The sequence below is a fragment of the Dipodomys ordii genome, unplaced genomic scaffold, assembly GCF_000151885.1.
Source record: "Dipodomys ordii isolate 6190 unplaced genomic scaffold, Dord_2.0 Scaffold90, whole genome shotgun sequence".
In the NCBI taxonomy this organism is placed as follows: Eukaryota; Metazoa; Chordata; class Mammalia; order Rodentia; family Heteromyidae; genus Dipodomys; species Dipodomys ordii.
The window spans coordinates 3,897,397-3,913,206 of NW_012267306.1; the positions used below are offsets into that span (position 1 = coordinate 3,897,397).

At 35.8% G+C, this 15,810-nt stretch overlaps 1 protein-coding gene across 1 annotated transcript in view; it reads right to left on the reverse strand.

Moving 5' to 3' along the window:
* Window positions 1-993: 993 nt before the first annotated feature.
* The window catches only part of Znf804b (zinc finger protein 804B), a 465,037-nt gene continuing 450,220 nt past the window's right edge, over window positions 994-15,810 (reverse strand). The window contains exons 3-4 of the mRNA XM_013026033.1: window positions 10,043-10,173; window positions 994-4,743 (exon numbers count right to left, since the gene is read on the reverse strand). Coding sequence (XP_012881487.1) covers window positions 1,143-4,743; window positions 10,043-10,173 — 3,732 coding nt within the window. The 3' untranslated portion in view covers window positions 994-1,142. The remainder of the gene's footprint in view (window positions 4,744-10,042; window positions 10,174-15,810) is intronic.

A 15,810-nucleotide genomic window follows, 5' to 3' on the forward strand; every position in this document is an offset into this window, starting at 1 on the left:
CTCTTTAGCTACATGTGAAAAAAATAATCTCATAAAATAATGATCCCATAACTATCCAATAATAGAAAAATAAAATTAATTCCCCAAATCAACAATCATATAGTCATATAGTTAGAAGAAAATAATATCCAAACCATAAGCCATCACAATGGCATGGTCTTTAAAAATACATCTATATTAAAATGTAATATAACCTTTTGGATAATTTCTACTCCATTTGTTTCAAGACTATGTTTCTCTTAAGGCAGGATGTAAAACAAAATTCAGTGTAGTCTAATTACACTCTCTGATTTGATGCAAGTTTAATAATTGTACCTGTTCTGATACCACATTTTTTCAGGTCTTACCCATTAGTACAAAGTATACTTTATGTAACTGATGAACTCTGGTTTTCCACAAGCCATGCTAGATTATTCCATGAACACTATTATCACAGTTATTACAAGAGAGTTACTTTCTAGAAATCCTATCTATCTATCTTTGCAGGTCAAAAAGCTAAGTATCCAATTCAGAGGAATTCTCTGGTTTAAGCTTCTGACACATTAAATTGTCAACAAGACAATTATAAAATTAATCAAGTGCTCTCTTTTCCATGACAGGACTTCTAGTGTATTTCTAGGATTATTGTATCTTGGCTTTTTGTCTTGTTTCCTGCATTGACTAGTTGGAAGTTTAACCAATAGTTAAACGTAGCAATTGTTTTAAAAATAGTTCATTGAATTGACTCATTATTATTTGACAATTGAAAACCAGTACGCATCCACACATTCATTCACTCAATAAATATCTAGACCACGGGGTATTCTATTTTATTTTATTTTTCTTTGTCATTGTAATGCTGTCTGAATGTTTCCTATTGTCATTTTTATAACAGTGTGAGAATTCATCACAAGCATTCCCAGTTTCACCTCTACCCTTTTATTTTAAATTTTCTCTATTGATTTTGCTAGGTAAGAGAAATTATTAAAATACTCCTATTTCAATATTGACAATTCAGTTCATACATACATATTAATTACATTTTAACTTGGTACCAATATTTAAAAATCTCATAATAACCCATACAGACTACTTTTAAAATACATCATTTTGTAGGTAGTGACGATTTGTTTTATTTTCCACACGAAGAACTGTAACACCTGTCAGTTCAAGTGTGCTGCCATATTTAAGGCCTCTTTCACTCCGGTGAACTGTTGCATCTGGCTGGAGTAAGAGTGAGGGTAAAGGTCCTGACCTTGGAACACTGGTTGGATTAGAGGATTCAAGTGTATGATTGAAGTCGTGGCTGGATTTAAGTGAGGACCAAACAATGTGGGGATAAATGCTGCAGAGGGCAGGGGCTGAAGTGTTATGTGAGGGGGATGAAAAGGGGCAGTGGTAACTAGATGCAGAGGATGACTTGCTAAGAAAGTGGGATGCGCTGGGATAATGGTTGGGGTCAGGGTTGAAAATGAGAATGGAGTGAAATGTGGCTGAGAAAGTGGATGGAGATGAGTGATTGGAAGGTGACTACTATGGGAACTTATGGAAGCAGAAAGAGCAAAATGCTGTAGGAACGTGTGGTGAATGGTGGTGATGGACGTGTGCTGGTGGACTGGAACTGTCTGTACAGCTGAGGCTGGAGCGAAGGCATTGGGCCCCGCAGCAGGCAAAACTCGACGATGCTTCGACAGGAGCTGTTTCTGCATGTGCTGCTGTGCTTGCAGCTGTAGAAGCTTATATTTATCTATTTCGTCAGGAGAAAAGGTTATAGGCTGTTGAATTAAGGGGGGAGAGAAAGATTTATGACACATTTCGAATTCATCTTCCACTTTGTCATGCCGCTGCATTGTTCGGTCATAGTAAGTGTTTATATTCCCCTCTGCATGATTCATATGCATGCTTACATCCTGTACATCTGGATTTGTTTGGTCCTCTTTGGTCTCTGCTGAATCAGTTAGAGAAGTGTATCTATTAGATGCAAAAGCACAAGGGAAATCAGTTGGTACTGGGTCACAGATTTGAAGAAAAGATTGGACTTCACTAATTAAAGATTTTGATTGCTCTTTTGTTGTTGGGTTTGTTTTTCTGTTTCGCGACTGTGACTCATCGACAGTATTAATTATATCTATAGGAAGACTGTTATCACAATCAGTGAAGTGCGTTTTCTCTGAGCTTTTGGATTTGTCTCTCTCAATAGTCCTTTGAATGATATTGCCTGTATCGTTTTTTCTTTCACTTGTGTGGTGTCTTTTTTCTGACAGAGGTAATGTCTGTCTGTTATAGCCTGGTGGTATAAGCTGAAGAGTGGGTTGGATTTGGGAATGAGCCTCTGACTCACCTATGTAACTGTTTGAAGAAATCTCAAAATTAGTTGATTGTTCCTGAAACTTCTTGGCTTGTATTCTTTCTAAAAGGCTTTTGGCTGTCAGAGGGGTCCTCTCTGTCACATGAGGCTGTGTGGTTTCGGGAGGACCAGGAGCACAGCTCCTTAGAAAGCAGCAGATAGTCCCTGAATTGCCCTTCACATTTCCTGGATCACCAAGGCGGGAGTCGCTCAAAGACTCTTGATTTCTCTTGCTTTTATTTAAGCAATAAGTTCTCTGCCTTGAATAAAAGTCCAATCTGTGGTGCTGAGGTTCCTGGTACTGAAGTAGGTTTTCACTGTTTCTAGCACAAGTTATCTGTGAGCTAGACTCACAGTGGCTGATTCTTAGAGATTTGGCCCCTGATAATTGTTGAATTGTATCCAATTTATCTCTTTCTCTGCAGTGACAATATTTACGTTTTGAGTAATTTTTACGTTTAAATAAATTCCACAATTTACAGTTCCTGTCTCTCTGAGTTTCAGACTGCAGGCAATTGCTGTCCGCTGTCTTCTCAGCTGAGTACATGCAGTTGTGGTCTCTGTGTTTCCTTTTGTGCCTTTCCAATGAGCTGTGTTTCCTTTTACAAAGGCAGGGTAAACTACCACTGCCATTAATATTGGACATGTGACTTGAACAAGAGCTTCTCAAGCTAGAGATGCTGCTAGCAGAGGTGTCCACAGGGCTCATGTATCCACTCAGAGGTGATTCTGAAGAACATCTCTTGTAACTTTGGTTTCCATACCCAGTAGAACTGCTGCTCATTGACATGCCATTATTCAAAACTACACTCAAGTCCTTCCTGTGGTCACTGTGAACTCCTGCTACATAAGCACTAGATTTCCATTTAAATTGGTTTTCATCCTCAAAGTCTGAATGAGGATTGAAAGAAATCAGGTTATGCTTTTTAGTCCTAGAGGTATGAGGAAAGGATAAACCCTCCTCAGCATTATTTAGAATTACTCTTCCACAATGTTGCCAATGGGCCTTTGAGGGTTCAATATCAGATTTATTCTTTCTTTCTACACAATCCTTTAGAGACATTTCAATGTATTCGGGCACTTCAGGAGCTTTGAATTGCAAATCATTTTCACTAAAATTTTGTCCATTCTTACTTGGCTCAGAATCATTGCAACCTAAATTGTATTTTCTCTGGATATTTTCCCAATCTGGATTAGGTACCATCATCTTTGGTTTCAGAGCTTGATTATCTTCTTGGATCAACTTTTGTTGGTCTTTGATTGAACCTGGGACTTGACTCCCATTTTTTGTCTTTATGTCCAAGACATCCTTATTGGATTCTGGTTTGAAGTCATCTGGATTTTGGCCATCTTTTGTATTTCGAGAAAGCTTAAAATCAAAATATAGTGGGTTGCAGCCATAAGAGATACAAGGCTCTGTCTTGGTAAAGAGTAAAAGTTCTGTAGGCCATTGTAGAGTTGTGTGGCCATCCTTGCTCTGAACGTGGAGAAAGGGTAATGGCTTGGATGTCACATCATGGGGACATTCTTGTAGAAGTCTTTGAACATTTTTGCTAATGCTTTCTGTCTCTTCTAAAGGTTTTTCTCTGAAGTGATGGTTCAGATGCACAGTATTCTTTTCTTTACTTGGCCTTGGTGAGGAAAATTCATCCAGACAATTAAAAGTCCTGGCAGCACTATGATTATAAATGTTTGATGGGTTAGACGAGTGTGTTTGGCATGGGTGATTAATGCAATTTTCTGAAGAGCTTTTCAATGTATTTCTGGTTTCTTTCTGTCTATTGGAAGGAGTACACCTGCTATCTGAAAGACAAAGGTGAGAGTTAGAAAAAGAAGCATGGATGTCAACTGAATCTTCCAGTGCCTCATCACTGGATTCATGTTTGCCTTGCAAAATTTTAGAGCTTCTGGAGAAGATGTTTGATACATTCTCCAGAAGGTTTGGAGACATGTTTATGTTCTTTTCCTTGGAGAGGTGTGTATCATCATTTGCAAACCTGCAACACTTGCATTTTTCCACAGTTTGTTTTACTTTATAGGTGGGTGACTTGTTACAATCATGGATTTCTTCTGTGTTCTCACTAAAAACTGAAGCAGAAGATTCTAATTTTAGATGCACTTTTTTTGAAAATGAAAAAGACACTCCTGCCCTGTGATTTGCACTGCTGAGATCTGAAGATGTTTGTGGTACTCGATTTCCACACAAATAATGTCTCTCTGGTTGTAACTGGTGTCGATTTGGCATGGCAAATCTCTGCTTATCAGAAGCACTTCTGGGCAGATTCTTTCCCTTAAGGAGAAGAGTGTTCTTCATGCATGACACCTTTCTGCCATTCTTCACTGGGAAAATTCCCTGTTGCAGCTGTTTTTCTATGGCTATCCTGGGAGCTTTGTATGCTGGTCCATTTCCAGAAACACTGCAAATACAATAAGTATGTAAATGATAAGACATTAGATTTGGAACAGTATCCATATGTGAACATTGCATAGTGTTTTGATGATGATGTTCTGTACTATTTAAGAACAAACCACACCTTTTGTAAAATAGCCTTTTTAACATGTTTTTACAAATATAATTGCTTTACACTGGCAACTTTTTAAGATGCATCATCCAAATTTACTATTTTGAAATTAGTCAAAAGCAACAGCATGTGAGTATGTAAGATGGTACTATAAAGGAAAATTAAATATGAGGCTTACATCCCAAAAAATGTCTGCCAGTACTAGTGATTCTTTGAGAAACACATGTAACATGCTCCATACAAAGTTTTCTAGTCAGAATAGCCACATTAAGAAACTTGATAGAATGAAAACTCATTAACAAAGTATAAAAATATGTCTTTAATTTGTTCAATAAGGCTTTATAATTATTGCTTCTTCAATTTTAAAGTTCTCTTTAGGGGCTGGGAAGGTGGCTCAGTGGTAGAGTGCTTGCCTTGCATGCCTGAGGCCCTGGGTTCGATTCCTCAGCACCACATATGCAAAAAGAAAAAAGCCGGAAGTGGCACTGTGGCTCAAGTGGTAGAGCGCTAGCTCTGAGCTGAAGAGCTGAGGGACAGCGCCCAGGCCCAGAGTTCAGGCCCCACCAGTGGACTCAAAAAATAAAAATAAAAAGTAAAGTTCTCTTTAATTCCATGTGAAACAAGATATTTATATCTTATTACTACATGACTGAAATATATAAATGAAACACATTTTGAAACCATCTCATGTGATTTCTTGTTTCTTTTGTATGTTCTTCTCCTGTGGTATATCTCCTATTGTCATTGTATTTGATTTTTGTACCCTGGTATTGTATATACATTTATTTGAATTAGGGAAGGGAAGGGGAACAACAAAATGCTGAGACAAAGGACAAGGGGGAACCAATGCAACAGCAATATTCACAAGACAATATGTTGGAAATGATCTGTACAACTTGGGTGAGGGGATTGGGAAGGGAGGGAAAACAGGAGAAAAATAAGGGAAGGGGTAACAAGTTTGACAAGAAATGTAAATGTACTTATTACTTCACTTATGTAAGTGTAACCCTTCTGTACATCACCTTGACAAAAACAAAACAATAAAAAGAAACCATCTCAAAACTTTCAGCGATTTTGATGGGAATTTTTGCTTTTGCTTCATACTCATCAAAACATTTGTCAACATTTGTGCATCTATATGCTTCAACTTTGTGTGTTTGGGATGTGTGTGTGTGTGTGTGTGTGTGTGTATGTGCACACATATGCATCAGTCTTGGGGTTTGAACTCATAGCCTGGGTGTTGTCCTTGAGCTTTTCTTTCTTTCTTTGTTTCTTTTTCTTTATTTTTTAATTTTTATTTTTATTGTAAAGGTGATGTACAAAGGTGTTTCAGTTACCCAAGTCAGGTAATGAGTATATGTCTTTTTATGGATAGCACTCTATCACTAGAGCCACAACTCTACTTCTAGCTTTTTAGTGGTTAATTGTAGCTAAAACTCTCACAGACTTTCCTGCTTGGGCTGGCTTCAAACTGCAACCCTCAGATCTCAGTCTCCTGAGTAGCTAGGATTATAGACATGAGCCACTAGCACCAGGTAGAATTTTAATGGCTTTAAAAGATCAGGTATCCTACTGAGTTTCAGTAGTAGTTCAAACCCAGAAATAGAAAAGAAGACACATTTAAGAGGAGAAACTCTTTAGACTAAACTTATCTGTTTCTGTAATATTCTGCTATTAATCTTTTATTACATAACCATCTTTTTTTGTTATGAGAAAGGCACTACAGTTCATATTATTTATCATATCTGATTGCTTGTTTGCTTTTTCCTTTTTCCTTGTGCTTGGAAACATATTTACATCTTTCTAAGTTTGCTTTCTATTTATTTTCACCCTAGCAATTGTTTCTTAAATAAAAAAGTATTAATACTTATTGTTTTACAAGGTATAGTTTAAATCCTCAAGGAAAGAACTTTCTGAGGCCTTGTTTAAGAAGTTCTTGTCCTTGGCTGTAGTGATGACTTTGGCCAATTGCCAAAAAATTATCTTTCATTTGCCTTGCTTCAATTTATTTACATGTGAAATATTTTAAATTAGCCTATTTAAGAAATGAATTGACTTATTCATTAGTATGATTTTGTGGTTTTTAAATTTTCATTTATATAAAATATATTTATCATATTGTATTAATATTATACTTACTCTACACATTATTTTATATTTAACAGATGATACAATATAGTTATAGATTAAATACTTTTGATTCATTCTTACTAGTACTTCTCTTGCAGATTTTCAATTTAATTTTATTTTAGATTCACTTTCTTGTCATATGATTATTATTTTATTCATGACCGACTGTGTTTCTTGCTCTGGGGTTTATGTGTAACTTGTTAGCTTTCTTGAATATGTCTTTTAGATATTATTTTTGTTTATCTTAGTACTCTATTGTCTTAGGTCTCTTGTTCTAGTTCTAGATGATATTTTTGTGTGTAGGTGCCCTTATTAGAACTTCAACTCAGGGCTCTGGGCACTGTTCCTTAGCTATTTGTTCAAAATTTCACTCTTCATGTTGAACCACATATTCACATTTGACTTTCATTTTTCTCTTCTTTAATTGGAGATAAGAGTTTCACAGACTTTCCTGACTAGGCTGGCTTTGAACCAGTTTCCTCAGATTTCAGCCTCCTGAGTAGATAGGATTACAAGCACAAGATATTAGTGCTTGACATAATTCTTGTAATTAATTCCTATATCAGTGACATTTTTTTTACAATATTGCAATCTGCTGTTCACTATGCTCATATGGATTTCAAGTAATAATAATTTTAGCCACCATTTAATTTTTGTCTCTTCTTATGAATAAATAATTATAGTCTTAGAGTTAAACTATTCCCTTGAATCTTGTAAAATAAAAATTATAAAACAATTCTAAAACAGTATTTTATTTTGTACATTTTATTTTATTATGAAAATTACATTCTTTTTCACATTCCTTTTTAAAATAGACTCTCCTTGCTCTTTAGACAAAAGACTTTAGGGTTACTTAAAATGAGAAATAGAAAAGGATACTTTATGAATGGTTTATAGAATAAATTTTTCTGCATAAAATATTAAGATCATAGAGGGTTAGTAAAGTGTTATGTTTTTTAACGTTATTGCAACCAGGGGAAATAGAAAGATAAAGTTCAGAAACAGCTACAGCCTAGAATTTTGCCACATTTGTGGCCATACTTTGGATTAAGCAAGACTAGATTTCCCAACTAAGTTATTGTTGAACACTCCAGTCAATCTGTTGGTAGTAGTACTGTACTTAGCAGAAGTCACATTTGAAGTCTAATAGTTCATGGTAATATAATTAAATTACTCCTCTTATTGCATTGATTTTTTTTATTTAAACAACCGGGGTTTTAAATTCCATAATCTAACTTACAAATATTACTATGTTTTCTTCTGCATTCCATTATGACACAAATATTTTAATGACTGTCTGGTAGATTCTAAATATAAATTTCCTCAATATTTTTGCACAATCTCATGGCTCTGTTTTGTGTATTTTATTATTCTTACTTATAAATGTCCTTTTCCATAATTTTTCTATATCCCCCAATTCCTTTGATATTCTTTTGAACATTTTCAAACCTCTTTGTGCCTATTGTTTTGATCATGCATTTTGCTGTTTAAATATATACATATATATGTTGTATTTCAGTAACTGTACAAAGGGGTTACCATTCAGTATATCAGTATATAATTGTAATGCATCATGATCAATAGTGCTCAATACCACCCTACTCAGCCCTTCCAATGAATTTTCTTAGTTTCATAGTAAATGCACTGAATATTATGACTGGGAAAGCTTTGTTGAAACATAAAAACTCATGTTTATTAAGGCTACTTGGATTGTTAAACAACCAGACAAATCTGTCTTGGCCTAAGGTGAGTGACCGTGAAGAGATCTTCGTCTGTCAATAGTGCCCTACTTCTTATGATGGGCCTTTTCATATCTCATTATTAATCATGCAGGAGTTGACATCCTCATTAGATATTTTTCCTTTGCTTAGTCAGCATAGGGCTTTCTTCTTTCTTTTCCTACTTCTAAGTTTCATTTGATATGAACTCTGTGATACATTACTTCCATGTTTGACTAACATATGAGAAGCTTCCTATTGCCTATGAAAAGACCAATGCTCAATGTGTTCCCTGCTTCCGTATCACATAGGGACTCAGTGCGCACTGCTGGATTAACTTCACTTCTAGATGCATGGTATATCTTTATTTTTCCTTGATACTAAATTTATCTTTTAATTTTAATATGGTTATGTCTGTTCATAGGTTAATTAAATTGTCTTGAGTTACAAATATATGAATGGATGCTAGTTAAATGCTATTGTCATCCAAATTGATCCAAAAACTAGAATTTCTTTACTGTCACATTTGAAGTCTAATAGTTCATGGTAATATAATTAAATTACTCCTCTTATTGCATTGATATTGCACTGAATTTTAAATTTCACAATTCACCAGGTTGCTGTCAACCACATTAATTACCTACATTAGAGTTATATCTTATGATTCATATGAGCACAAATCACAATCTGAAAATTTAATTATATTCCAGGTAACATCTTTGGAATGTTCAGTGGTTCCAAGCTTTTGTAAAACTGCTATTTTTCAGCTACAAGTATGTATTAGTGTAATGCTTGCTATAATATAATTATCAGTTTAAATGGCACTATGTGGTAAATTTAACTACAATTAATAGCATCTTGTTTGTCAGTCAGACAATGATAGTGTCATATATTCTAAATTCAGGTGTATACAAAGGAATGAACGGAACATTTATTCCCTCTAAGTATATCCACTGCCTCCTTTATGAACTTAGAAATTATCATTATAAAATTTAGATTACTGAGGAATTAGGCAAGTTTTAGAAAATAAATGGATAGAATAAATGAAGATATGTAGTATCATTTCATTATTTCACTACAGAGTACATGAACAATTCTGGGAAGGAAAAACTAAATAGAGCAGGTAATTCACTTATGAACATTAACTATTAAGAATATTTTTCCCTTGCTGTACACAATTGTAATCCTAAAACAGGTGTGTGTGGGGGTGGGGAGAGATGGGCGGGGGGAAGCTGATGTTAGTTCAGGACAGCTTGAGGCCAAATTGGGCTGCAAGATAAGACTATCTTTGAAAAGAAAAAAAATAAAGGAAAAAACAACCCTCAGATATGTGTTTTAATACTCACCATTCAGACCGCTGTCTTAGCTCAGCCAGTTGATGAAGTCGCTTAAGTGCTTTTTCTTGTTTCTTCTCATCTTTCCATGACTTGGAAGCTACATTTCGAGCAAATTCTCGTTGCTTTAATTCTTTTAGTCTCTGAAGAAAAGAAACAGGCAGGAAACTATGAATGCATACTATAGTCTTTCTATCCCCACAGTTATTTATTAAAACTTGTCCTGAAAGCTGAGGTGACTTTCAGGAGAGTAAAGACTTCTATATGGATGCTATTCTCTACTCCAATACAAATTTAGTAGATAAATATAGTTGCCAACTGTGTTATTTCTCAGATTGTCACAGTGGTCAGGAATGTATGACAAGACTCAACCATGGTCCTTCCTGGGGTCACACTAGCTATATAAGTGAATCATTTGGGGTACATGTAAAATGAAAATTTTCACAAATTATTACACTTAACCACAAATGTGATATATATGAAGTGAGAGGAAATTGTGGTGTGATACACTTGCTTCGATCAACTATCCTCATTTATATCCTATAAATAATGCTCATTAGAGTCAAGCCGAGTGGTTCATACCTGTAATGCCAGCAATGTTAGAGACAGAGAGAAAAAGGATCACTGCTTCAGGTTGGCCCTTCACAAAATTATGAGATTCTATCTAAAAAGAACACCAAAAAAAACCCCGATGTAGAGCCTGGTGCATGGGATATAAGCCTGCCTAGTAAAGAAGATGTTCTGAGTTCAAATCCTAGAATTGTGAAGGAAAGTGCTTATTTAATACAGTAGCTAGAAAGATCATCTTTCAGCAAATTATTTCTGTTATTATGAACTATTTACTTCACCTGTTTAAATGTAATTTTTGAATTGAACTTTCAGGTGAAGATTACATCAAGTATAGACCGGGATTTTAACAAATCATGAATTTCAAGTAAGAACAGAGGCTTGGTTTTGCTTTATTTAGCTTAAAATCCTCCTTTTCTCTTAGAGCAGTTGACTCTTGCATGCTCCATGCTGCTCCTTGTCTGTTTATGTTTCTTCTTGAGAACCTGCTGCTAAGCACCTTTAGTGGTACCGAATGAGTTTGGAGAAAGACACAATTACAGGAGCCTCTTGACTATAATAGCTTTATCTTGAATGGGAAGTATAGTTGAAAACTTAACCCTCATAAAAAGTGAATCTAAATCAGTCCAAAAATCTGCATTTTTTTTGTTGGTCACGGGGCTTGAACTCTGGGCCTAGGTGCTATCCCTCAGCTCTTCAGCTAAAGGCTAGCACTCTACCATTTGAACCACAGCGCCACTTCCAGTTTTCTGAGTGGTTTATCGGAGATAAGAGTCTCATGGACTTTTCCTTCCAGTGCTGTTTGCACCGCGATCCTCAAATCTCAGCCTTCTGAGTAGCTAGGATTACAGGCTTGAGCCACAGCACCTGGCTTTCTGCATCCATTTAAATCACATTTATTTCCTAAATAAGGAATCAAGGATATTTCCAAGATTTGGGGAAAAAAACTACCACACACTCAATGATCTTTTTTTGAAATACATTTTTTATTGTAAAAATACTGTACAGATGGGTTACAGATACATGAGCAAGGTCATGAATACATTTCCTATCAAACATTGTAACCTCCTCCTTTGTTTTTCTCCTATCCTCCCTTCTCTTCCTCCTCCACAACTACACTCCCCCTCCCTCCCTCTCCCCACATCCCCACCTAAATTGTAAAGTTTGTTTTTCAGCATAGTGTCTTGTACATCTCGTTACAATGGGTCAACCTGTATTCCTATTTAAGCATTTTGTTTTTTCCCTTCCCCTCCTCAAGCTAGAGAAGTGTATATACAAGATGTAGGCACCGACATCAAATATAGTGAAAACAGGGGTTATAAGTTGGGGGAAGAACATAAAAAAAACAAAAACATCATATAGTATATTATAAATATGCTAGGAACAATAGCAAGCAGGAAAAAAACACTCATGTCCCTATCTTGGGGTTCATTTCACTTAACATCATCTTATTTGGTCATATGTACATAGCTTTTGACCTTTTTGCTTGGCCTAGACATATACTAGTTATTGCAATAAGGGAAACCATAGGACCTATGTTTCTTTGGACCTGGCTTACTTCACTTAATATAATTTTTCCAAGTCTTTCCATTTCCTAACAAATGGGTGGGGGGATGTCATTCTTTCTGATGGAGGCATAGAATTCCATTATGTATATATACCACATTTTCTTGATCCATTCATCTACTGAGGGGCATCTAGGTTGGTTCCATATCTTAGCTATGGTAAATAATGCTGCAATAAACATAGTTGTGTTGGTAGCTTTAGTATGATCATTTGTGATCATTTGGGTAAATGCCCAAAAGTGGGATTTCTAGGTTATAGGGGAGCGCTGTGTGGAGTCTTTTGAGGAACCTCCATACTACTTTCCAAAGTGGTTGAACAAGTTTACACTCCCATCAACAATGCTGTAGGGTTCCCTTCTGGCCACATCCTCTCCAGAATCAACTCCAAATGGATCAAAGACTTCAAAGTCAAAGCAGACACCCCGAAAATCTTAAAGGAAGGAATGGGAGAAATCCTAAGTCTCCTGGGCACAAGCTGAAATTTTCTTAATAGAGACCTAGAAACACAACAAATCAAAGAAAGGTTGGACAAATAGGATTGCATGAAGCTGCAGAGCTTCTGCATGGCAAAGGACATAGCTAGCAAGATAAATAGAAAGCCCACAGATTGAGAGAAGATCTTCACTAGCCATATAATGGATAAGGGTCTCATGTCTAAAATATTTTTGGAACTCAAAAAATTTACTCCCTCAACAACAAATCCACAAAGAAACAACTGCCCAATAAACAAATGGGCTAAAGACTTAGAGAGAAACTTCTCTGAAGAGGAAGTAAGAATGGCCAATAGACACATGAAGAAATGCTCAGCTTCTCTATCCATAAAAGAAATGCAAATCAAAACAACATTGAGATTCTACCTCACCCCAGTTAGAATGGCTATAATCAAGAAATCTAATAACAACAATCAATGATCTTATAGAAAACTTTTCCCTTCAGTGAAGTCAGTCTTTAATGATCACTAGCTTCCTTCTAGAAAGAGAATCTGATCATGAGATATGGTGGCCTGATAACTTCATTTATGATATGTCACCAAAGAAGCAAGCAGACATAGATCAGCCTTTCAAAGAAGAATATTCTGAACATTAACAATGAGGCTGTTACATTCTGAGACTTCAACAGTTGAATGCCCTGTACTAGAAAAATTAAATGTTTCACATCTTTCTAAAAAATTAAGACATAAAATGGCCCATATATTATAAGAAAAGAAATAAAGATCAATATTCTGAAGAGATGATATTAGAGTATCTGAACAAGAAAGAGTAGCGTAGCTAGATTTTGAATAGATGGCTTGATTTACAAACAAACTGTTTTTGGGAATTCACCAATATAATTTTAATAACACACATGAAATTTCGTTTAACTGAACCAAAGTAAAAAGATGCCTGTTTTGGATGAGGAGAGGGAGGTTTTTAAATCATTGTGTTACTAATAAAGGTAAAATATCCTTCATCATACTTACTGTTTGGTAGGGCCAACACAGAACATTGGTATAATCTAGGAGAGAAAATTGATTCATTTATTTACACTAATGGACACTTGGTTCCTCTTAATTAGAGTCTTGTCTGAAATATTCATCTTCTATGTTCCAGGACCATTCCTCTTTTCCAGGATAATATAGATTATCATGTGTTCAATCACATTGACCCAACAACAAATGCTGCTCATTTTGATTTTGACAAAACCATTGTTTTTCCTTCAAAGGAGGCAGACAAAACAGAAGCAGTTACTTTTACAAGATAATGTAGAGTTCCTCAATTCTAAGAAGTTTAACAAAACCGGCTTTTAAATGTGTTGTTCTGAGGAATTTGGCAAAGTTAAAATGTTTTGAAGAAACACAGGAAACTGACTGCAGAGATTTTCTTTAAAGCTAGCTAACCAGATTTGGCTCCACTAGTCCTGATGCTCAGGTTCACACAGAGAAAAATTCCTTTGAGACCTGCTTTGACTTTTCAGTGTACAAATCAATGCATGTGAGTAAGAAAGCTACTCTAGGCCAAGAAAATAACCATCTAAGAGAATTAAAGAAAACAGACGTTAACATCCATATTAAGGTCGAAACTAATGCCTGTTATAACAACAAAATTGGGGAATGCATAAGATACTGAGCAGATAATACTGGAGGTTTATTTAGTGTAGAAAAGAGGCTGTTTGCCTGGAAAAGAAAGTCCGTGAAACTCTTAGCTCCAATAAACCATGAGAAAATCAGAAATGGCGCTGTGGCTCAAGTGGTAGAGCATTACCCTTGAGCTGAAGAGCTGAGGGACAGCGGCCAGGCCCAGAGTTCAAGCCCCACAACCAACAACACAAGGGGGGGCTATTTATTGATATTACTTTGAACTTGCCTAACAAACCATAAACAGAAACAATCAAAGGGAAAAAAAACTAATTCCTAGTAACTAACCTGAATCACAGATAACATGAGTAAAAAGTAGACAAAAACCCCTAAAACAATATGAAAATATGGTGAATTGTCTTTTCATTTTTGACAAAAAGAAATCCCTATTAAAATTGAATTCTAACAAAGTGAAATAATATCTTTAAGACAGAGGTGAAATAAAGATGCATTTAGATAGCCAAAAGCTGAATGTTTTTATTACCTGTAGACATACATGAGAAATATTAAGGCCAATGCAGTGATTTGTGCCTGTAATTCTAGCTCAAGAGGATGAGATGGGAAGGACCACAATTTGAGGCCAATTTGGATAAAATGTGAGACCCAACAACTGGCAAAGTGGCACATACTTGTCCCCAAGCTATACCAGAAAGAATGAAATAGGAAGATTTCAGTTCAGCACTGGTCTCAGGCAAAAAAAAAATGTACCCTATTTCAAAAATGTCAAATACAAAACTGGGCACCACGGCTCAGTCCTAGAATGCTGGATGCTTGGGGAGTGAAGGTCAGGGACTGGCAATTAAAGAATCAGCTCGGGGCTGGGAAGGTGGCTCAGTGGTAGAGCGCTTACCTAGCATGCATGAGGCTCTGGGTTTGATTCCTCAGCACCACATAAGCAGAAAAAGCCCGAAGTGGCGCTGTGGCTCAAGTGGTAGAGCGCTAGCCTTGAGCTGAACAGCTGAGGGACAGTGCGCAGGCCCAGAGTTCAAGCCGCATGACTGACCAAAAAAAAAAAGTCATCTTTGGAAGCAAACAAAATGTCATCCAAAAACACAGGCAACTACAAATTGGAGGATTATAGTCCTGTCTTGCTTGAGCATGGTGCAAGATGCTACCTCAAAAATTAAGCTAAAATAACCAGCCCAAAGGACTGATTGCACGGCTCAGTGATAATGTACTATCTTCGTAGGTAGGAGATCCTGACTTCGAACCCAAGAAACACCAAAGTAAAAGAAAAAAATGTTAGTGAATATCATCAGAAAAAAAACAAGAATATCAGAAATATATATTTACACAAAAGAATTAAAAACAGAAAATCTAACAACTACAGAATAAGATGTACTTACTAATACATGATTCATACTGCTTAGAATCACTGTATATATAAAGATTATTTATACAGTGATTATAGACAGAGAGAAAAAAAGAAAAAAAAAGTAAGTTTGCCTTTTTTTTTAATTTAATTTTATTTTATTTGTGAACATACTGTACAGAGGGGTTACAATTGCATGGGCAGGATAATGCGTACATTTCTT